We start from the raw sequence: 25,928 nt of genomic DNA on the forward strand, positions 1-25,928 counted from the left end.
TTTCTTTATGCACAATTCCATTTCACTCCGTTGATTATAAGAAAATGTTAATTTTTCCATGAATTTTATTACAACACAAAAGAACTATTCCAACCAATTTATGCAATGTAATTAGTTTCAACGCAAAAAAAAAATGGCAATTATTTAAATCAATTTCGTCTTAGAGGAAGATTGAATGTTGATGTGACAGCGAAAGCCCCATTCCAGCACATGGAAGCGATGGTGGCTATGATGAGGACGAAGAGCATGAATCTGCGTACAAATGTAACGCACAACACGAAATGGCAATGCGAGAGAGGGAGACAGAGAAGAAAAAGGGCAGTTGTAGATTGAACCAATTGAAGCTCGGTTGACGCACGTTCAGCCCGACACGGCTGTATAAAAGGATGTTGTTGCCATTGTGAAACGATCAGTTGGCTGACAACACTTTTCGATTTCACTTGTGTTCCACTTTTTTCCCTCAAGCAAATTTGAACATACCGTTTTGATATCTCAAATTACATTCATTCTTCATAACGTTTCCGGAGTGTTTCAGTGCTAACAAAACTGAGTTATTTTATTTTTCTTTGCAAAAACAAACAACATCACTCAGCCGTTTTAATTTTTCATTTTTTTTTTTCTTCTTCAAAATTTACATTGGCTTTGATAAAATGTGGACAGAATTTTCGCGATAAAAAAAAGCAAACATACAAAGTAGCAAGTTTTGTTTTATTCGGATTCAGTAGTGATGATATCAAGACCACCACACTTGAGACGTATGAAAAAATGAGATCTTGGACAAACCATTCAATATAGAATTTCAGGTAATTTGACCATTTCTCTGGTTCAACTATTGAAAATAATATATTTTTAGTTCTTCTTGATTTTAAACCAAAAACTAAGAAAATAATTCGCTGGATAGAAATAATGTGCCTAATCGATCGGCAGATGAGAAAATTGAACCAATAAAATTTCCACATTTCTATCAGAAAAATATTATTTGCAAATTTATAATGATGACAACGAATTTATTGCTTCATGTGGAACGTAGTTGAAAACATGAAGCTATTTTGTTTTGAATCATTTGTATTTCGTTGATCGAAATGAAAACAATTGGACTAAATTTTCAAATAAAGTTTTAGAACAAAAACAAGATGCCTTACATTCGTAAGGTTAACTTTTCTACACTCCCAAACATATAATTTTCAATTAAATCCAATTCTATGCATTGAAATTAGGAAAGAATCATATTTTAATCAGAGCGATTTCAATACTCTGTTTTCTATACATTGTGACATAGTAACATTTTTACCATGTTTTTTTGGCGTACAGCGTATAGTGTACTACGCATCTACCCTACGACCCTAGAACAACGCTAGATTTCGCGATTTTCGGCGTTCAAAAATCGAAAAAAAAAAAACTGATTTTTAATGGATCGAAAAATCCGGGGCGATCGCAATACTTTTCTTACACGACATGGTCGTGTGGAAAAGTAAAAATAAATCAAATCAATTTGAAAAGAAGTCGGAATTTGAGGTCAAATTCATTCGAGTGGCAATTTAATAAATATTGAAATGGATTCAAAGCAAAAAAAAAAAAACCGCAGATAATCTATTGATTTCCTGGGACGCAAGATTCCACGGTAAAAATTCTATCTGTTGAATGCAATAAATATCTTTTCAAATTATAAACGCGATTGAATTTCATCGAAATATATTTTGGTCGAGCATTCGAAATTAACGTTTCATTCCATTTTTTTTGCGCTCGAGTGGATAGTTCAAATTAAAATGACGTCTATAATTTTCTGACTTCGGTTTTGATGAATATTTCATTTCAATTCAAAATGCATAAAATCACTTAACAAAAGAGTTGCAAAATTATTTCTCACACAATCCACTCTTCCTTGAGTTATCGGGATAATTTCGGTGGCACGCTGAAAAATAGTGGAATCTCTCTCTTTTACTCCAATATGGTCTTATGTACGAAAAAAATAATTCCAAACGATTTTATTGGAATGACTTAGAATTCTAGCCCAGAGTGACATCGAAAGCATTCTTCAACTAATTTTTTTGTTATCTTAAACTGCACAAATTCTATGTGTCCCCCTAAATGAGTGCGTACAAAGCATAACATTTAATATGAGCATTTAAATTAGGCTTATTAAAAATGAAATCCGCTTGAAGTGGCCGTATGAAATGTGTCGGTGTCAATATGAGAGGTTTGATCTTAGAAAAATCCGTCGAATGAATTTTGCATTCGATAACAACAAACGGTTTGGCGAACAGAAAGCAAGCAGCCCAGCAATATGCGCAGAAATTTTGTGTAACCATACTGAAATTTTCATTTCAGTTTTGGATCTGGCGTGCAACCGAATGGATGTTCTGGCCGTGATAGAAATCATTGTGTGATCAAATGAATATGTGTGCATATTTCATGTTAAAATCTTCGTGCGTGATTAATCAATGTTTGGAACATTTATCGCTCGCAAAATGCGATGCTAATCACCATCTAAATCGTCTCAATCAGTACACTTAAATGACGAGATCAAGAGAAGGTGAATTCAAAAAGATTCTATTAAGTGATTTAGCAAATAATGAACCGGGACAATCTGTTGCTCTGCTACTACTTTGTTTTCGTTCTTTTTTCGCATTGCATGCGTATTGCGCCGAAAATAATTAATTGCCACAATTTTGGCTTCCGGGTAATTAGTTGTGTTCAGTGAACGAAATTACAACATAATAAATGAGCTGATTCGTTCTCACTCAGTCACTTACTTAGTCGCTGTCGTTCATATTATCGTGTTGCATCGAATCTGATTTAGGGCCTAATGTGTGTATGTATGCGCACGTTGTTGTAGGCATTGCTCTCAGTGCGATTCATCAAACAGCGGCAGGAATTATAATCCATTTGTCTCATTACACTCATGCAATTTTCATTGTTCTCATTCGCTATTATTATGTCATTTCGATTGTAAGACAATTTCCGTTTTCTTTGACAATTCGTTTTTGTATAATGAGAATTGGCCGCCACCGCCGCCGCTGCTGTTGCCGCACTGCCAGAACAGAACAGAAGAAACACTTCGGATGGAAAATGAAAAACTTTTCCTCGTTCATTGTCTACTAGTTTTTGAAGGGTTCAACAAAAATAATGTAAAGAAACAAAACATTGACATCGAGCTGTCCATCCATGCATTTGAAACTTTGCTTACGGGTTGATATGAGTGTGAATAGCGACAAATGGTTAGATTTCAATTGAGAATGTTGATTGAAGAGTTTAACAATCTATTTTGAAATCACTCTCGAAACCAGATTACATTTTGGTGTCGATATTATGTGTCTAAAAAAGCACACCGTATTGATGAATGGCATTTGAATAGTAGATGATCGGATTGGAATCGAATGGATGGTATAAATGTTTTGTTCATGCATATTCTCGTTGGCCGGACTATAATAACGTATCAATTGAAAGCCAAATGTCATTGATTATTAGCTTATTCTCAGTGCTTTGGCCTTCTCTTACGGACAAAAGCGAGCAGAGACTACTACCAAACTGGGAGAAACATTGTCGACACAGCGAGGGAAATTGATGTAGAGAATGTGCGTGTGTGTGTGTGCATGCGAAAATAGACAAAGAGACCGAGAGACAGAGTTTAGGGAAACCAATTTAAATAATGAGTATAATGTTTGTGACATGAAAAATTTTCACATTGAAATCGACAGTGTCTCAGAACTTGTTAAAATTCATTTGAAAACTGACACACAATGCATAGACATCGAGCATTTATGTAGTCTCTCATATCCACATCCACATCCACGAATGCGATATATGCGGTGTGTATGTATGAATATGTGGATGCACAGGTGGACCGATTGAATGCCATTGGACGGGTGAATCGTCGATATATAAATCGTGTATGAAAAGCATTCAGTTTGTGTTGCGGTGGATGACGTGAAACAATTAATTGACCGAATTTTAACCAATACACTTAATGTCATATCAATATCATTTGCAGACCATTTACTTGATACCGTGCGAATGAGACAATGAAGATGAAGCACATGAATGTTGTGAATGCCAATTGCTGTTACATACATCTATGTCAATTTTGTTTCCCTCTTGCGCTCCATATATGAAAATCTCTAAAAATCCACATTGATTTTCGGAATAAATATTATTTGGGCAAAGCGAAGAGAGACAGGGCGTTGAATTATTCCAATCGATAGAAGCACAAACATTGAAGCATGTAATTCATAATCATTTATACCGTTCGAGAGTGCACACAATTTTCCACGGTGAGCATGACCAATATTCCAAGGGCGCAGAAAAAAAAATATGAACATACGGCAACAGGTTGAAGGAATACAGGGCTGCTAATCATAAGCTGAATTGGTCATTAGCATCAAACGGCTTATTCATTTTACACCTTCCGACACATCGTTCAATTCAAACGATATCGCATCATTTTCACTATCGATCGAGAAACCAAACTTGTTGCTTTGCTTCAATTATTCTATTTATCTATCGAATTTAAACTATTTTTCAACTCTTGTAATTTTGAATTTAATTCCAAATGTTTCGTTTTTTTTAATGCGTATTCAGAGTGCTGTGATAAAAGTGGCGAAGGCATCGCCTTAGCGGCGATGTCATCTATCGGTCAAGTAGTGAAAACGCGAACACCACAAATCGAGCTAACCGATCCGGAGCAACGGGAAACATGGTCGGGGAAAGTTGATTTTCTTTTGTCGGTTATCGGATTTGCAGTTGACTTGGCAAACGTCTGGCGATTTCCATACCTATGTAATTTGATGAACATTTTTTTTTTTGTTTAAATCAACACAAATACACTATTTTTTTTGTTTATTCAGAGCTAAATTATACGTTTTTATCCCAATATTTCAATGTAGGTTACAAAAATGGCGGAGGTGAGTATTGACTATGAGATGACACGATCTATTGTATTCAAATCAAATTTTTTCGATTATTTTATCCACATACATATATATCTATTTTTATAACGTACAGGTTTTGCATGTGTTTTGTCTATTGTTCATTTCGATTTACTTTGAAACGTTCGCAGATCCGTTCGTCTTTTTCTTTTGAGGATAGAGAGGGGCGGAGATCAAAATTGAATTTTCCCACCCGTTTGCGACTATCTATCAGAGTTTAAAGATTTAGAACAAATGAAAATGCATGAGAAATCATTGTCGAAAATTTAATAATCGCACGAAAAGAAAGTGTGAACGAAAAAGTCGATGAAAATGTCATCGACGTGGGAAATTGGTTTAAAGTTCACGAGATGTTGTGAACATTTTTCTCGTTCGTTCGTCGCATTTTTCTCAATTGCTGGTTTCATATTTCGAATCATTGTCGACAGTTCGCAACTTCAAAGGGAATAATAATAATGATGACTGCCATATTTTGAGCCAAGCCAATAGACACCCACCTTTCGGACCAAACGATACCAACGGTTACGTCTTCTGTCTGAAGAGACACACTCAAAGACACACACACACACACACACACACACACACAGCCAGTGCGCCCGCTATTTTTAGTGAAGATTGTAAATTATGATAAGTTAATTGCATTAAATTTCAATATTTTTTGCCTTCTCCGTGCCCACAATACACACCAACAGAGCAACATATGTATGCTCGATATCAAGTCACTGTCATTATCGATGATTGAATTCAGTGCATTATACCCTGAAATCAGAACGGTAACATTCTTTTGGGAGGGGTAAGGGCGAGTATACGAGCAGGCGAATGTGTTAAACGATCGTAAATTTTGAAAGGCGATGTCGACGACGACGACGACAACAACGACGAAGAAGATGAGGATGGTTTTTAGGGCGCACACATATTGAATCAAAGCCAAACAGAGAGTGTGAAGAAACAAAAAGGTGGCATTTGCGTTGCCATTATCTTTGTTGCGCTTTGACACAACAAAACAAAGCACATACATTTTCATATAGCATCGACCTCTTTTCTATTGCAATAGTGAGAAAGAGAGACATTGTGTAATTGATTTCAAATTTTCTGTGTGTATGTGTTGTTACCAAAAATCGAAATTGAGACACATATACACAGAAAGGGAGGGAAGATGGAGAGAGAGAGAGAGAGACCAAAAATGCCACTCTAATGCAAGAGTTATTTGGAAAATCAATTATTTGGTCTTTGTCAAAGTAAAATCTAATTAGAATCTCCGATATGACACATTTCGAAAGCATTAAATCGGAAATTTTGCATTTTCATTAAATGAAAAATGGATGTGCGTGGAAAATGAAGCGCAAATTTGTTGGGCGCAATTTTTTTTCTCCGGCGTGGCCAACGCGCACGGATAAAGTCCACACTGAATTTGAAATGATCCACCGACATCTTGAGAGATAACTGCTGATTTCCGTTTCAATTTAAACAGCTCACGCATCACAACGACACAGTCATAGAAAATTACTAGTTGGTTCTTTTGTTAGACAAATGAAACGATGATCAAAGACATCACAAACGATGGTTTCTTCGTTCGCCTCAAAGAGATGACAAAAAGACATCATTGCTTTTGCTTTTGTTTGCTCGTTTGAATTCGGCGCGTACGATGCTCTTCGTTTTTTTTTTTTGCATAAGGGGATCCGAAGATGGAAAGCACAACAAATTCAATTACATGAAGAGGAATAGTCAACGGAAATGATATTTAATTCAAAATGATTGTTCTTTTCGCAAGTGAAAATGGTTTTTCATGTGCCAAAGCTCACTTGATTTATCCATTTTTCACACGACTCACCAACTCTTGTGACAATTGAATCGTTGAGGCTATCAAATTCTCATCCATGTAATACCCAATCGAACTCATGCGCTGTGTGACAATAATAATAAAGAGAATGGGAGTCGAACAACAGCAAGAAACGCAGTCCGAGTTTTGTTTGAGTATCGTTTTGATCTTTGAATGACTTGTCAAAAACAAGTTTGCACTTACATTTCCCTTCGTTGAGACGAACACTTTGAACGTCCATTCATATGTGTGATTGGGTTTTTTTCTTCTTCTCTCTGTCCAGTTATGTTTTGGGCTATTATGATGCTTTCGGTATACCCTCACATTCAATCAGCACGATCTGCAGTGGTTTCGAATGACACACAAGAGAAGCACATTCAAAACAGATTCACATTCTAGAATATATGGTGTGCACATTATCGTGCAGTCGCAAATCTTGAACAATACGATTGCCATGCAATATGATGAAAGGATTACGTGAAATTCCTTTTTTTGCTTCGCATCGTTAAGTAAAGCTGCTCAGGTCACCAATCGTCCGTAATCGTCCCAGTGTTCACTTGAATTGTTTCTTATCGTGGCTTTTCATGTTGAATGTTTCTACATAATCTTTTAGAAGAATCTTATGTGAAATTTTATGTAGTGGCTCGGACTGTGACACGTGCGTTCAGGTTTTTTTCTTCTACAAATGAAAAAAGAAAAATGAAGTCGAATCAAGGTATAATGACCAAAAATTAAGTCGCTATTAGGCATTTGTAATTAGGAAGTGGTTCATTATGAAGAATGGATTGATGAACCATGCACTCAATCATTCAAACACAAAGTCATTGTTTTAATTCCAAGGCATTCATTTAGTTGTCGATGTTCAAATCGATTAACCCTTTGACGACCAAAACTGAACGGCTGGGAATTTTGCAATTCTGATTGCAGATTCGTGCTCAGCGACCCCAAAAATATTAACAAAAGTGTTATCGAAAATTAATTTTTTTAATTGCAAATATGAAAAAAATGATGGGACATATGTGTCCCATTGGTCGGTAAAGGTAACTATTTACCTTTATTTTTCTATGAAAAAAACATGTCTCCCATAAGAACTACGTGTAAAATCTTTTCCATTTTTAAAATTTATAGAATCGTTTTAAACCAAAAAATGGTTTGAATCATGCTTTGTTGTGCCCATTTAATCACGAATTTAACGATCTTTTTGTAAATTTGTGTGTTTCAAAATTCGCGAAAAGTGGTTGAAATACAGGGAAATCAGTGGTAATTATTTACCTTTACCGACCAATGGGACACATATGTCCCATCACGCCAAAAGCAATAAAAATTTGAAACAAAATTTTTTGTAGAAAAGGCGATTATCCTTAGAAAGTAACAGACACTCCGTACAACATTTCCAATTTTCAGCTTTAAAAGTTGTACCCTTCAAATTATATAGGGTTTGGCGGAATTTGAAAAAAAAGTTAAGATTTTTCGACTTTGAAGTGTTCTATTTGAGCACAGTGATGTAAAATATCCAATATTATGGTACATTCTGGTAGCTACATTCATTCTCTTTCAAAAAAAAACCAATTTTATCGAAATCGGTCTAAAAATGTGGAAAATATTGACGAAAAACAAATTGGGACATATGTGTCCCAAAGGTCGTCAAAGGGTTAATAATTCCAAGATGTACGGCCGATTAGCTGTAAATAATTGTTATGGCAGTAGTAGTTTGGTGCGAATTTTATGTCGCTATTATGGCACACATGTTTTAAGCAGTTATATATATTGTAGTGTATTTTCGGCGGATAGACAGCGTATAAACATATTGGCCGTTTCTCTTGGGATGCGAGTAAATTATGGTCGCTTTCCCTTTTGATATTCCACAAATGAATTACGTTTAGACTTTTTAGTACTAAGCAGGCCCATTGTGTGTACGCACCACCAAATCTTTTGCACCCTGGACGGTTAATCATATCGGTAGCTTTGTTGTCGTACGTTATCAATGTCATCAACATCATCATAGTCCAGTTTGGGTTGAGGTGATTTCACGTCGTATTTTCTCGTACTTCAATCGAAATTTCAACCTGTTGACACTTTGGTGTTGGCCAGAAGAGAATGATTGCCGATTTTCGAATAAATAACAATTGGTAATCGTATCTATCATACCATATGTAATTCCCCATTCCATCCATTCTTCTGCTTTACCTCCTGCTCTTCAAATGAAATCTTTTGGAAAAGTTTGATGAGGCTGTAATACGACGTTCCAGAATGTGAATCTAATGAAATTGGCAGTAACTTTTTAAATTGAATTATTTAATTTCAAGTTCTTCTGGAGGGGATGATATGATAAACAATCAGAAATGAATAAATCATGTGTCAAAATGGCAAGAAACAATAGAGCACTCTATTTGACGATTACGCAAATCTCTTTCATCCCATACAACTTTTGCAAGCAATTTTTCCGTTGTTGTCGTCGCTTGACTTCGAATGTTCGCATATTGTTTCCAATATATCTTAAACGTAGATTGTATCCACATTGCATTACTCATACTATATATTTGTGCCGAGAACGGGCGGGAGGGAGAGAGATGGAGTGAGTGGCAGCGTACGTTGATGTTCGGAAGAAAAGGAATTATGGAAAATAAAAGATCCACTATTAGGGCTAATGTAAAAGGAGTAAGTCGCGTCTGTCGCATTGTAATGTATGAAGTGTGCGGCAGCTATTGTATTCGACCGACCGACTGTGAAATGTTGACGCTTTTTACTGTTGCTGCTACTCGTTCTTCTGTCACATCGATCGCATTTGTCTTGGTGCACATTTTCCATTTGGCCGTTTTTTTTTCTCCCCTCACTTCACATCCTTCTGTTCGCACATCAACCAAGCCACCCTCATCATGATGGTAGATGAAGCAACAAGTTATAATATCAAATATGATTCCATTACTTACCGTTACGGTGGAATAGAGAATGGGAATGGGAATGGCTTTCGGACTAGTGAAAGTAAGAGAAAAAAAAAAGCAGTCAAAGGGGATTCTGGTCGTGCTCAACAGTTGATTATGGATTTTGGTTAGTGTGAGTATGATTGTGCGTACGACAATAATACGATTCGATTTATGATTCACTTTGCCACACATTTTTTCTGATTCTCTTGTTGTTCAGCTTTGTTGGGCTTTTTGGGCGCTACAACATTTGTCCATATTATGGTGGATTCGATTTGGAAACTCTCTCTCTCTTTCTACCTTCCGACTTCATCCTTCCTCTCACTTTCTCTTTGCTCTAATTTATGAAAATTGCGTTCGACGTCTTTATAGTCTGCCAAATCTTTTTGATTGCATTTCAGAAAAAATGTAGTCATTTCATAAAATTATCTATCTTACATTGAGATACACAACCAATTTATTTATGATTCAATGAAATTGAAGTCACTGACGGCATTTGCGTATTCGTTAAGTGGTCACAATGCAGCACATCAACCAGCCATGGCATTTTCATCGTTTAAATTTCTTTTCTCGATTCTCCGCTTCTGTTCTTTTTTTCATCTTCTCTTTCTTCACGTTCAATTTGATACACTTTTTTATGGGTGCATTCCTTTGGCAACCAATAAGCGGATCATATTAAGTAATTCCAATGTATTACAATGTCGTATAAATATTGCTGTGGTGTATCAGCAATTGAAAACAAAGTCCTTGATCCAGCCCATCCGATATCAAAACCATCGAATGATTCTCCTCAAAATCAATCGTACAGCGATTATCCAGCATTATCGTTGGGCTTTTGATTGTGAAGCGCCTTGGTTACCACTGGTGTGTAATCCATGTTAGAACTGGATTTTGATTGTTTCAAAATTGGTTTGTACTGTCTCCATTCAGATTATCAGACTTTAAATTTAAATCCAATATTTTCTTTTTCGAATCTCATTCAATCAAAAATGCTCGCTCGGCTGGTAGATTCAGAGAAATAAATAAACCGAAAGTAAATTAATTTAATTTCTATGAGTATCGGCCTGGATATCTTTCTTTTTTTCAACTAATCAACACAAATTATGTATTCAATTCATCCCAGGAAAGGGATCAAAATGGTTCTTGATGCATTTGCATGTGGTCGGAAAAGATTTGAGCATTTGTATATAGATTATATCCAATCAAATAAAATGCAAGCTACGAATATGGTGCGATACACGTTGAATGAGATGCAAGGTTGGAAATACTACTGTTCAAGTACTCTTTTCGAATGTAAATTGTTTAGTGTTGTGCAAAATGAACATGATGAGGAATTTGTGAGTAATGAAACCAAAGTGAAGGCACCTCATCAATACATGCCGCTGCACTGTCGTTGATGCACAAAGATGGAAAATAGCGTTATTTTGGACGCAAAATAGATTTCAATACACTCGTCGACAGGAAACCAGGACAAAAGATGGCGTCTGTTGTCGTATCATTTAGGTAGCTTCGCATACAATGAGCCGACACAGGCAACAGATAATTTTGTTAGCCAATATTAATGAAACAACAAATGATAGAGAGAAAGAGAGAGAGAGAGAGAGAGAGAGAGAGAACACACTGTCGACTCGATTCACGTATCCATGCTATTGTCGTGTAGTTGAGCTTCAAAAAAACATATCGCATCTAATAAAATTAAAATGCGCCTTCATTAGGGAAGGAGAGAGGAAGAAAAATCACGGGAAAGTAGCAACATTTCAGCGAAGTCTTTGCATATTAATTCCGCCCATGTGCATGGCTGTTCTAAAGGCATGCTCGTCGTTATTAAAATGATTCAAGCTGACTTCAGTTGTTTAAGCTCTACGAACACTATGCATTAGTTCAACCTTTTTATGATGGCATTCTTTTGACAAAGTGCTTCGTACACGTTTCTTTTCCCTCATCCGATCGAAAGTTTTTCAATTAAAATCACATCGTTCAATGTTTTGGTCTTTGTTTGCAAAAAAAAGTCACCGAACAATTCATATGACATTTTTGGAATTTGAGTAATGAAAATTTTATATAATTGCCCTTCATGTAATTCAATCGCGTTTACGTAAATTTTCGATAATTTATTTATCAAAATTTTGCGGCAAACTATCCCAAATATTGTCATTAGAAGTTACAATAACGCTAAACGAGTGCACACAATTTTCATCAAACGACCGGTCAACTGAAAAGCTTTTAGCCGTTGGTGTTTTTCGCAGTCGGTGTTTTTATTCATAATCAATAGCCGTGAAATATTTCTCAGTTATGGTTCTTTTGTAGTGAATTGAATCGTGCGACTGACTCGGTTGAGAGCAAATTGTTTCTTTTTTTTCTTTCTTGGAAAATATCGATCGTGTCCGAACATAAATGCTTTCGAAAAGAGAACCATTCCATTTTTGTCCATTTTTTGTTGCAACTTTTCTTTTTTTATTCAATCGACTAAGTCAATTGAAAACCGATGAATGTCAAACGGCATTTTATTTTGTACATACATCACATTAAATGGATTGGAATGACTATAGTTTATACATAAATCGGCCAGAGGATTAAAGAGCCAAAACACGTAATGCGAAATCATGCGTATCATACGATCACGACATTTATGCGCGCCGATACTAATGGAATAATCCAAACCATTGAAAGGGTGTATGTGGCAACTGGCAACAGGGAAACGGGTTTGAATGACGACTGAAAGTTGAAAGCTAAATACAAATAATCTGGATGGAAGCGAGAGATTTCATTTTGACAGCTTCAATTGTTTGCAGCAAAAGGATACACCATTATATCAGGAGTCAAATACACCCTTGCTGCTTCATATGATATTTTCTCATGGACATTTTTTTTACATTTTTGAATGAGATTTTATTTAATTTTTGCGAGATTTAAATTTTTTTTAACCTAATATTCCGCTTAATTTCTTCATTTAAATTGCTAACAAAATTATTTCATCTCAACCTACATCAGTGAAATTCGTTTTAATTAAGAATATGACGCGTCGAACTAATTTTCAATCAAATAGAAATATGTTCAAAAATCAATTCTATGTATATTTTCAGGTGCTTTTTTGCTGCCGTACAGTATAATGTTGGTTGTCGGTGGGATTCCGTTGTTTTATATGGAATTGGCATTAGGTCAACACAATCGGAAAGGTGCTATTACATGTTGGGGTCGTTTAGTGCCACTTTTCAAAGGTAACATGTCTGTCAGACACACACAAACACGCGCCCGCGTGCAAATCAAAAATAAAAAAATCATGAATTTGGCACTCAATCATCTGTCATTCTGAATTGCAATCGGAGATTTGATGTTAAATTGTGTAGCAGATTCAAAGTCATGTTTGAACTTGTTAATTTTTGCTTTTCGATTGGAAAACATGGATTTTCTATAGACAGTTTTTTGTGTAAAAAATAGAATATTTTGTTGTTGTTAAAAATATGCATAGCAAAAAGTGAAATCAACAGCATGTAAAATGAAAAAATGAATGTGTTGATGAATTGTGTGCGTCCGCGCCAAAGTGAAAAAGCACTCAACATGGCACAAATGTCAGTGGCAATAACAATTATTGATAATAAATAAAAAAAAATTACAGAGACGCGATTAGCCTGTGATATGAGCAGTAAAGCCGTAGGCAAACTTGTCCCATCATATTTTTTCTCCTTATGCGTCTTTTTTCGTCTCGTACATTTGTCGTGACATCGCTCGTGTATGATGAAGAGAAGCATCAGCTTGCTAAGTACAAGTGAAATCAAGGCAAATCCTATTATCGGCAAGAGCTTAAAACCATCTGAACGGATTGTTTCTTCAGTTGAGCGCGTTATTCTTTCAACGCAATTTATATCCCCATTTTCATTTTCATTCCCGCATTTCAATTGTTCCATTTCATTGACGGTTGTACGAGAGTGTGTGCTCACTGGTGGCATCGCAAATCAATGCTCCGCTTGATGTACATGCGACACAACTTTCAGTGTTAAGTAAAAGAAAGGGAAAAAAATTAGAGGAAACAAGTGAAAGTGACAACAAAGTATGATTTGATTGACTTAATAGACCTTTTAGAGAATTTCCTTTGCATTTTATTATTCCAATTGACTTTGGCCCTTTCACATTCGACACATTATGCATACGCATACACATTATACATACGCATACACATAAAGACATGTTGTTTTGACTTTTTGAATGCGATTTTGTGCTCAACACACTTTGTTTGCTGTTTTTGATGCGCACAAAAAATTACTCACTCACACACGCACATATGGGCCGTGAATTATAACGGTTTTTATTTTTCAATCTTCTGGTGTATAGGAATCGGTTATGCTGTTGTATTAATCGCGTTCTATGTCGATTTCTATTACAATGTAATAATTGCGTGGTCATTGCGATTTTTCTTCGCATCTTTCACTAGTGACTTGCCGTGGACTTCATGTGGTAATATTTGGAATACGGCAAACTGTAAACCGGTAAGTTTGTTGATGTTTTCATTTTTGGTGAGAATTTAATGAAAAAATCATCATATTTTCTTCCTATTTCCACAGTTTGAAATTGTAAACACCACCGCTGTCAATGGCACATTCAGTAATACATCACTATCGCAAAATACAACGGAATATGTGAAATATTCATCGGCCGCATCCGAATATTTTAAGTGAGTAAATGTTTTCTATCATGTTCAATTCAATCAACTAGAGAAATGAAAGAGAAAAATTGATGAATGTATTTGTTTCATATTTTCCAGTCGATATATTCTCGAGCTGAACAAAAGCCAAGGGATCCATGATTTGGGTGAAATTAAATGGGATATGGCACTGTGTTTGTTGACCGTCTATTTGATTTGTTACTTTTCATTGTGGAAGGGAATCAGTACATCGGGCAAAGTTCGTCTCATATTTTTCGTTGCGCTCTTTATGTCATCATCACACATTCATTTTGTCTTTCTTCTTTTGGACGGTTTGCAGGTTGTATGGTTTACAGCGTTATTCCCATATGTGGTTTTATTCATTTTGCTGATCCGTGGCATTACATTGCCGGGCGCAATGGAAGGCATCAAATATTATCTGAAACCAAATTTCGATGTCATTCGAAATGCTGAAGTTTGGGTGGATGCTGCAACGCAAGTGTTCTTCTCATTAGGTCCCGGTTTTGGTGTTCTCTTAGCTTATGCTTCATACAATAAATATCATAATAATGTCTATAAGTAAGTCAAATTATGCGTTTCGAATGTTTTTGAATAAACACCCAATAAATGCCTCTGTTTGTCCTTCAGAGATGCTTTACTCACAAGCTTCATCAACTCAGCGACAAGCTTCTGCGCTGGCTTTGTGATTTTCTCGGTGTTGGGATACATGGCGCATTCATCCGGACAAAGTATTCAAGCCGTCGCTACTGAAGGACCTGGTTTAGTGTTTATTGTTTATCCAGCGGCAATCGCGACAATGCCTGGCAGCACATTTTGGGCGCTCATATTTTTTATGATGCTCTTAACGCTGGGACTGGATAGTTCGGTATGGTTTAATTCTTTTCCATTTCGTATTCAACACTTATTCATTGCAAATTCGTGCCTTGGCAAAATATAATTGATTCCTGTTTGGTGTTTTAGTTTGGCGGTTCGGAGGCGATAATAACTGCATTGAGTGATGAATTTCCAAAGATTGGACGGAATCGTGAGATCTTCGTGGCCGGTCTGTTTTCGTTGTATTTTATCGTTGGTTTAGCCAGTTGCACGCAGGGCGGATTTTATTACTTTCAATTATTGGATCGTTATGCGGCCGGATACTCAATTCTCATAGCCGTGCTATTCGAATCGATAGCCGTTTCGTGGATCTATGGAACGAATCGATTCTGTGACGATATACGTGATATGGTTGGTTTCTATCCAGGTATTTACTGGCGAATTTGCTGGAAATTTGTGGCCCCATTTTTCTTGCTCTTCATCATTGTGTACGGTCTATTTGGTCATCAACCGTTGCAATACGACAATTATTATTATCCGGAATGGGCAAATATGTTGGGCTGGTGCATAGCTGGTTCATCGGTCATGATGATTCCATTGGTGGCCATCATCAAAATTCTCACAACGCGCGGAACATTTCGCCAGGTGAGCCTCCCAACTTTTTTTTTACGTTTGTTCTTCAACTTTCGCAAAAGTTTAAGTTTTTCTTTATGATAATAAATAATTCAAACGTGAAAACTTTATCCAAAGAAAAACTACAGCTGTGTTTTGCGAATAAAAATGGGATTAGTTGAAATCGCTCGTTTACATGTGAATCATTTTTGTGTTTCTGGTAAGAGATAGAAGACGGATGTCTTCTGCAATGTTTTAGAACATTCTAAGATCTTCATCTTTGCCCGAGACACTTGCTTCGTATCTCTCACCAGAAACACAAAAATGATTCACATGTTAACGAGCGGTTTCGGCTAATCCCATTTTTATTTCTCACCAACACAATTGAAAATGACTAATGAAAATTCTAAACTTGTGAAACCTTTTATTTATTTTAGCGTATTCGCAAATTGACGACACCGTGGCGCGATCGTCGACCCAGCGTTAACGGCGTTGTGACTGAACCAGCTCAGATTCGTTTAACATCGGCCAAAGCCGGCGAAGATGTGTGAGAACCAAATAAATGTGAACGACCTTATGCACGATTCACCGTTTACTATGTTTAAGCTGTACAGAAGCACCCCCTGTTTACATTGCTTTAGCATTAAGAGCATAATTCATTTATCTAAATGCAATATTTAGCACGAACACAAGAACAACAACAACTTAAAATCAACAAATTAATCCAAGCCACAAGTAATCAAATAATTATTCGAATTACCAATTAAAATGCATCCCACACAACCAAATAGAATGCAATTGTTTGAATACTGTACGTTGAATGTAATTTGAATAAATATTAAAATATAAATAAGTCATAAATTAACGATAATACACAAATAAACTCAAGAATATCGATATAGCGACAGGTTCAAGTAAAATTCATTTAATCGATAAGTTTATGCATATTTTACAATTAGTTGATACTGAAAAGAGAAAATTGATGTGGAAAATTAAGTACAGTGAACAAAAGAAAAAAAAATACTACCAAAACGAAATGCTGTGTAGATAATAGATAAAAAAAACTAATTCTCAAATGTTGAGACAGAGAGAAAAGGGAGAGTTAATTGAATTGATCAGACACAAAGCAAAACTGATATGTCACAAAGTGATCATCTAATCTAGACATTAAGCCAAGAAAAAATCATATTTATTTTATTCTAGTCACACATTTTAACTGCTGAGAGAGGTCCATTTTTCTTTGATTAAAAAAAAAAATCACTTGAATGCCAAGTGACAACATGTTCGCACCAACATTCCCCTGTTGAAATACCATCAATCAAAACGATTGTAAGTGTTTTCAGTTGATTCAATTTCTGTACATATTCATGTGAGGTACGAAAAAGAATACAATAAGTTTCATCGGACTAAGTATCAATATTAATGCAGTTGCCCGTGTAGCTCAAACGCGATGTAGATATGCAGGCCTATGTGAGAATAAATGAAAACAGAGAACGACACAAGCGTAAACCTTGAGTTGTGTGCTCGTAATTACCACTCATGTTCTTAAAAGCTGTTCTATCGTATATCTCCACATGGGTCCGCACATCTCAACGACACTTCGAATTGAACTGCTCGGGTAGCAACAGATAATTATATATAGAGATAGAGCCTGTGTTTTAATAAAATAGAGGGAGAGAGGACACAATTCTTTCATTCATGTTTCTTTATTTATCCAAATTTCGTGTTCATAGATAGAGTAGTGATTGTTGTGGAACAAAACCGATTTAAGCACAACGACAATAAATGAAAATCCGACAACAACAAACGAATGTCAAACATGTTAACAACCCCACTGAAATGGTTCAAATCCATATCAAGCTAAATAAAATACAGGAGAAATGGAAAAACCAACTGAATATGCAACAAAAGTGATAGTTTTTTTCAGCCATAAAACTATTACATTGCTGCATTGAATTCCAATAGTTTAAACTGAAACGCAATTAGTTGAATAATTTTTCATTTGGAGTGAAGTTAATCACAGACAAAAATCTCCTACCTAAGCTTTAAGATTTCAACGTTGCAATTAAATGGCGACAAAATTTTAGGCAAAATGTAAAACATCATAGAATATTGGTTCAACAAAATAACTTGTTTGTGCAGAATATTTACATAGCGGCAATTATATATGTACAATTCGGCAGCAAAATTTCGGTTCATTTTAGCAACACACACATTTATATAGCAAGTCGCATTCCGTATCTTTGTTTGACAAATACAAAAAAAAAAAACATCAGGGATTTTCAACTGTTATTAAAATTTCAGCTTATCCAACGTAAAGTGAGGATAATATTTTGTAATTCATTCAAGAAATAGCAGGCCGTTAGACACATCAGCGGAGTTCATTTATGTTAAAACATCAACAATTGTGAGTCCCCCTCAATTCAGCCATATTGAAGGGGAACACAGAGAATCAATGCATTGATGTTCTTGTTGAAATTGATAATACTTGATGTAGCTATGTCCAATGTTTTAGTTGCTAGCTTTTTAACAACATTGAATAAAATATATGTTTAAAATGATGTTTGTTTTCATTATCTTACTAGCGGCCAATTGTCCAGTTGTTCTTTGAGAAAAGTCCATCGATGGAAATGGTTTTATTTGTACACTTGCAAAACCGTGATCAACGAATATAACAGATCGAATGTGTTATCAAAGATATAAGATGAAAAATTTCAAGCGTAACGCGATTGTTTTGGGTTCGCTAGGAAAACAACGACCTCCTTTTTGTTTGTCTGTAATACAGCTATAGAAAGTTGAATTTTGCATCATCATTGCAAAAAATGCCACACAACAGCACTGCACTCGTCTCAATATGTAAATAAAAAATCGAAAGAAACCCTACTCCTTACATACATTTATTTTATTTTTCTCTATTAATTTAGCAATAATCCAAATATCAACGTGTCGAATTGGTTTGATCGCGAAAAAATGAATTGAATAAATTTCAAATTCTGCAACCATTTATGACTGTTGTTTGCAATGTTTGAAAATTCTTCAAAATGTGATTCTTATTGTGTGCAATGGGTAACAGCATTCTGTCAATAGTATGGAAATACGACAACAATTTGTCTGCATCCAACATAGTTAGTTTTGCGATTATAGTGGCGCTGCTATGCTCAAGTGTGTTACTGTATTCGAAGAAGATCCACACAAAAAGGAATGACTAATATTCGTTATGATTTTTTTCCATTGAATTTTTTTGAATGTATTTTACATTACAAAAACGACTACTGCGGCGCTGCAAACGTTTTGACAGGTATAAAAGACAATAGTTTGCAGGCATTGATTGTGTGCCCTTGGAAGAATGTCGAAAAAATACATTTTCAAACCATTTAGAAAAAAAAAAGAATATTCCAAAATGTTACTACTATACACGCAGAAAAATTCGTAATAGTTCGACTTCATACGAAATGCCATATACAGTTGGGGTGTACGATTTCAAGGCTTGATAGTGAATTAGACATCAATGAATTTGGAATTTTTAATGATGATGCCTTTTTTTATTTCTTTCGATTTGTCCGTAGCTTTTTATTATTTATATTTTATACGAACGCCGATAAAGAATTTATTCTCTGACTCAGTGTAGACCTAAAGAAAAAAAATTTCATCTTTTAGAAGAAAAAAATTCATACATTATTAGAATTTAATCAAAATAAAAAGAATTACATTGGTAATCCCGAACTTTTCCGTACCGTTGGCCTGCGTTGTCCGTAGGTACTTTTGGTTATTTTTCGTGAATTTTCTTGAAATAAGGGCAGTGAAAATACAATAATAAAAATAAAGTGAAAAATCGGTCACTTTAACTAAAACTTCGGCAATTTTGTATGAGAAGTACCCGTAAACCATACCTGATTAGCTTTAAACTTTCTGAGGTTTCATTTTTTGGAGAAAAAATAAGATTCTGAAAGTTTCATGTTGATCGCATTTGCAGAAGTTTGGTTTTTGGCCCTTAATTTTTTCCAAGAAAATTTCGACAAAAATTGAGGACAAAAAATCAAACTTCCACAAATGCGATCAACATAAAACTTCCAGAATCTTATTTTTTCTCCAAAAAATAAAACTTCAGAAAGTTTGAAGCCAATCAGAATCGATTAACGGGTACCTCCCATACAAAATTGTCCAAAAATCGGTAATTTTAGTCAAAATTTCAAAAAATTTATATGGGGGGTACCCGTAAATCGATTCCGATTGGTTTCAAACTTTCAGAATCTTATTTTTTCTCCCAAAAAATGCAATCCCAGAAAGTTTGAAGCCAATCGGAGTCGATTTACAGGTACCTCCCATACAAAAGTGTCAATTTTTTGAGATTTTTCTTAGGACAAGTACCCCAGGGTCAAATCGAAAATGGCTCATCTTCGAACTTAAACTAAGTTTTTCGGATACAAAACTTTTGGCATTTCCAGATTTTGATTATCTCAATTATTTTTTGAGTTATCTTGTTAACAAACACCAACGACGACAACGACAACGACAACGACGGCACACGAACGGAAAAGTGTCTCAATAAGTGGTTTTCTACGCGTTACATGAGTTTTTATGATGATCTAAGCTAATTTTGCGAAAAAAGTTTTCGGGACCAATTCCTATACTTTCCCTTGACACGTTGTATACGGAAAAGTAATTATTATTTACTTCTTTTCTGATAGAAGAAACCGAAAAAAATCAACGAGAAATCAGAAATCGTTGAAAATTTAGATGCATATGAAAATGTGTGTATTTACAAAACTAAACGTTCTAATGTGAGCATCCAAGGAATGCAAATTGAAACATATTTACACACATTTTTAAAGCCATTAAAAACAGAAGACTTATATTACAGGGCAGAAAAAAATATTTGCGCAAATAAAAAATATTTATTAAAATATTTCAGCTACTTTTTTCAATGAATAAATATTTTCAAGTTTTTCGGTTTTTCATAAATATTTCATCAATTTCAACGTTTCAAAATCATTTTTATAGTCAAGTTTGCACAAAAAAATCTCTTAAATTTCAATATCATATGATATCAACAGAATGAACGAAGATGTTTATTTTCGATTTTGAGTTTATGTTTACAAGAAGAATTTTTGGGAATCATGAGTTGCACTCGCTCCCAATGTAAACAACTATCAAATTAATACTGCTAGCGATACAACCAACAAATTCATAACTCGACATGTTTTATTCTGATTGAAAGACATTATGAAATACGTTCAATAAAATTTGACAATTTGCAATCGGAGCTCATTTTGAGGCAACTATTCAATCGAGTTGGAGATGGGGTACATGGATTGCAGCTGCTGTGTACTACGCCGACAATTACAATCAAATTATGGAATTTTCGGCAGAGCTAGATGAAGAGGACGCAAATTCGATAGTAAAAGCTAAGGAAACGATCGACATGCCAAATTTGAAGGAAGACTTAGCATTCATAAAAAGCAATTTTTCCTGCATCATCACATCCATCAACAAACTACAAGCACAAGGTGTTCCACTTGTTGAAGCGCTTGAATCATTTGAATCTGTACGTGCAAATTTGACAAATATGCGAGGAAGACCAGAATTTACTGCCAAGTTTAATCGAGTTGTCGCTCGCAACAAAGGATTTTCTACGTTGAAAGAAATTGCTACAATTTTAAGCACAGGAAAAGCAACACAACAAAACAAGTACATCGATGGACTAACACCTGATGAATTGAATGCCTTTAAATTTGCTCCAATTACATCGTGAAACGAATGACGTTTGACAGCTACGCTGACAGTTGTGTTTTTTTTCGTCTCTCGTATTTGTTTACATTATTTTATTGTTTTTAAATAGTTATTCACATTGTTTTGTCACAAATTTTATATGATTCTATTCGTGACGACTTGCTGTATCCCAATAATATAAAGTTCACCGTGTCAACATCAATTTCGTCGATTTTTCTCTGTGATAATTTGTGCACATTTTTGGTTACGTCGCTCTCGTTATTCACGTCGTTTTCCTGTGTTATTGTTGTTGGTTTTCATAACCATAAAATGGCCCAATGTGCGTTGTGTGTGAAACCGGTAGCCAGTGACAACAGCATTTCATGCTATGGCTTATGTGGCAATTCATTTCATTTCGCCTGTCTGAATAAAGACGATGCCACCACCACGTACAATAAAACATTGATGAACTATTTGGCGAAGATTACTGGTTTACAGTGGTATTGTGTCAGTTGCCAGCCACACACATTGGGTGGCATAATAAACAATTGCACCGAGTGTTCAAGTTTTATTGCGGACCTTAAACGCTCGCTAGTGCCTCTCATTGACAAAGTGTTGAGCGCTGACCTACCGCAAAAAAGTGCAAGCAACCAAAATGAGCATAATACCAGTGCTGCCGAAGTGATTGAAATCGACGCAAATCGGTTGTTGCATTTGGTTGGCAATGCCAATGATACCGTACACACTGAGAATGTTGTGATCGACGGAAATTCAGCGGAACCGATGGACGAGGATGAAATTAATGATGACGTTGACACTACAATCGTCCCATCTCTCGAATCGGGTCATGCTACATCGAGTGTTTATGTGGACACTCCACGCCCAAATCAAAAGCACGGTAAGCGGAGAATTGATCGCCTACTCAATGAAACGGTAAAACGTTCGTGCCTCTCATCATCCGACGAACCAGGTATGTCGCGCGTTGTTAACGCTGCTGACCAAATCGTCTCGACACCATCAGTTCGGCAGAATGCAATGAATTTGCGCAATTTGGTTCAGGCTCCGGCTCGCAAACCGATTATGAAAAATGCCTCACGCACTCAAGCCAGCAATTTGTACGCCAAAGCGGTACCGTTACCACAGGTCAGCAATTTACATAAGAAAATTGTTCCGTCAGTTCTACTGTCATCTAAACTGACGAAGAGCGTTCACATCTCACGCTTCTCTAACGACACCACCTGTGATGATATTTTAAACCAATTGCGATCCATTGACTCCACATCTAACATTGTCAATGAGATTCAATGCAAAAGATTGACACGTGGTGACCGGCCCATTTCAAGCTACAAATTCATCTCGTTCAAACTGACTTTTCCACGTCAATACTTTGAACGTGTTATTAACCCCTCGATATGGCCGAGTTCAGTTAAGGCCTGTGAATTCATTGACAGAAAAAATCCTCCGTCGTCCTTCACTGAACCTCGCGTTAATGCAAATCGGCAGTCAAAAAACTGGGAGCATCAGCATGGCAACGAGAACAGAGCCAGAATACATTCGCAGCAAATGTACGCCTATACACAGGCACCGACGACACCCAATGTGAGCAACCTTCGGTTCAATCCGTTTGCTCAGCGCCCACGTCAATACCACGCAGCAAACTCCGGGCAACAGCAAAACCGTTTCGTCCATCGCGTGGGCAACAGACGATTCCGTTAAATCCCAAGCTGCGCACACCCGACGCGACACGCATCAGTGTCTATTATCAAAACATTCGCAGCTTGGGTAACAAACAGGATGAATTTTTTCACAAATGTGCTGCTCTCGGTTTTGACATAGTCATCTTGACTGAAACTTGGCTCAAACATAGCCACCGTAATGCCGAATTCTTCAATAGCACATACGACGTCTACCGCAAAGACAGATTATTTAGACGAGGTGGAGGTGTTCTCATTGCGCTCAACAATGAAATCTTCTCTACTGAAGAAATTAAATTTGACAACGTGGACATTGAGCATTAAAGCAAGTTTGCCAACACACAACATTTTTATTTATAATGCATACATTCCACCAAACTCACCCAACGAAATCTACACTTTGCATCGTACAGCCATTGAATCACTCACGACGAATACCGATGACGTTGTTATAGTTGTTGGTGACTTTAATCTGACAAACGTTGAGTGGATAAATGACGATGGGGATAGCAATGTGCTTGTTCCCTCAAATTTCCACACCCAATGTGCTGCTGATTTTATTACTGGCCTGATGGGCCTGGGCCTCCAGCAAATAAATTCGATAAGAAACCGGAACCTCAAATTGTTGGACCTATTTTTCACAAACGACCATGCCAACACATCAATTTCCGATGCCACTAAACTGTCACTGACGGATAAAATCGACCATTACCACCCTCCTCTGTTGATTGAATTTGAATGGCATCCGAATAACGGTGGTTCCGATAACCAGAATAAAACGCATTTCAACTTCAAACGGGCTGATTATCAGCGCATGAACGAATATTTTGCTGCCGTCAACTTTGATGACTTATTCGCAAACAAATCACTTGCGGAGAAGGTGTCATCCCTTCATGACGTGTTAGCGGAAGCTATTCAGTGTACGGTTCCAACGTATGTCCGCAAGAACAACCAAAAATGCCCATGGAAAAACAAAGAACTTCGGCATCTCAAGAATTTAAGGAAAAAAGCCTGGGATCACTGGAAGCTGACCAATGACAAGCAGCTATTCGAAGAATTGCACGAGGAATTCAGTGCAAAAAATACCGAGCTTTACAATCAATATGTCGACAAAATGAAATCATACTTGAAAAGTGATCCTTCTTCGTTTTGGCAATATGTTAACTCTAAAAAGAGCACTGATAACATACCGAAAACCATGCGATTCGGCGACTCCAAGACATCCAGCGAATCAGAGCAAGCAAATTTATTTGCGGACTTCTTCGGGAGCAATTACTCCCCATCAACGACACCAAATAATCAACCGTCACCTCAGTCTGAGAGCACCTCTTGTTTCCAGCTTGACCTTGATTTTGTCATGACTGAAATGACGAAGGTCAATACCAAGAAAGGTGTTGGACCTGACGGTATTCATCCTTTGATTTTAAAGGAGTGTGCTCCGACGCTTGCTAGTCCGTTGACTAAGATCTTCAATGAGTCGCTTTCATCTGGCATTTTTCCCGACGAATGGAAACGATCGAGTGTATCACCCATATTCAAAAAGGGCGCCAGATCGGACATTGAAAACTACAGGTGCATAGCAAAATTACCAACAATCGCTAAATTCTTCGAGCACCTCGTCAACGTAAATTTGCTTGAAATTGTTCGTGATCGCATCTCTCCTAACCAACATGGCTTTATGAAAGGACGATCTACTGCATCAAACCTTACCGAGTTTGTGTACTACGCCCAGAGTGGCCTGAACATTGGAGCTCAAGTTGATGTTCTGTACACGGACTTTACGAAAGCCTTCGATCGAGTTGATCACAAAATTTTGATTGAAAAATTGAAGTCATTCAATCTACCTCAAAACTTGCTGGCATGGCTTAAGTCGTACCTGGAAAAGCGTATTCAATTTGTCAAGCACGGAGCAAGTGAGTCGAACGATTTTACAGCGTCGTCGGGTGTCCCACAGGGGAGCCACCTTGGCCCAACATTGTTCCTGCTATTCATCAACGACATCATGGATCAAATGCCCCCGGACATCATGATATTACTGTTTGCCGACGATATCAAAATTGCCAAAATCATCAAATCTCAGCAAGATTCGGAGATACTGCAACAAGCCATCGACAAACTCAAACATTGGTGTGATGTGAATCTGCTGCACCTTAACCTCGAAAAATGTGCAGTGCTATCTATCTACAAGAAACGTCAGCATTTGGATACAAGCTACACCTATGGCGACCACACCTTTGACAAAGTGACTGAACACAAGGACTTGGGTGTTCTAATTGACAGAAAACTATCATTTGCCAAACATATTGACATGGTCACTTCAAAGGCAACGGCTGCACTTGGCTTTGTCAAACGCTTCTGCCACGATATCACTGACGTTACCACACTAAAGTCGCTTTATTTTGCATTGGTTCAATCTCACCTCGATTACTGCGCCATGGTATGGCTTCCATTCCACAAAATCCACAGCGACAAAATTGAATCCGTGCAACGCCAATTCACTATGTACGCTCGTCGAGAATACCCATCCGTACATAACCAATACTCAATCACACCGTACGAGCAGCGATTGTCAGAGTTAAACATGATTAGTCTTCGCCGTTTTTCTACGACATCATCAACGGTAACGCTAACTGTCCAACGGTTAGTGACAAAGTCTCATTTAATCATGGGCGTTCATTGAGACACAGCGAACAATTCAAGGTCAATGACAAGCACATGAAGTTGGTGCGTGAAGCTCCAATTCCTCAAATGTGCAAAATGGCGAACATGGTGCCG

At 36.7% G+C, this 25,928-nt stretch overlaps 1 protein-coding gene across 1 annotated transcript; it reads left to right on the forward strand.

Annotated features, from left to right (window-relative positions):
* The first annotated feature begins 407 nt into the window (after positions 1 to 407).
* On the forward strand, positions 408 to 18,308 carry LOC129577612 (sodium-dependent dopamine transporter). The gene is made up of 11 exons (XM_055464995.1): positions 408 to 803; positions 4,579 to 4,776; positions 4,884 to 4,901; positions 12,749 to 12,883; positions 13,995 to 14,149; positions 14,225 to 14,334; positions 14,425 to 14,563; positions 14,645 to 14,883; positions 14,953 to 15,190; positions 15,286 to 15,783; positions 16,188 to 18,308. The coding sequence occupies exons 2-11, from the start codon at positions 4,620 to 4,622 to the stop codon at positions 16,299 to 16,301; spliced, it is 1,803 nt and encodes a 600-aa protein (XP_055320970.1). The 5' UTR covers positions 408 to 803; positions 4,579 to 4,619; the 3' UTR covers positions 16,302 to 18,308.
* The last annotated feature ends 7,620 nt before the right edge of the window (positions 18,309 to 25,928 follow it).

Source organism: Sitodiplosis mosellana, unplaced genomic scaffold, assembly GCF_009176505.1.
Source record: "Sitodiplosis mosellana isolate CC-2019 unplaced genomic scaffold, AAFC_SMos_1.0 Smas_scaffold_6197, whole genome shotgun sequence".
In the NCBI taxonomy this organism is placed as follows: Eukaryota; Metazoa; Arthropoda; class Insecta; order Diptera; family Cecidomyiidae; genus Sitodiplosis; species Sitodiplosis mosellana.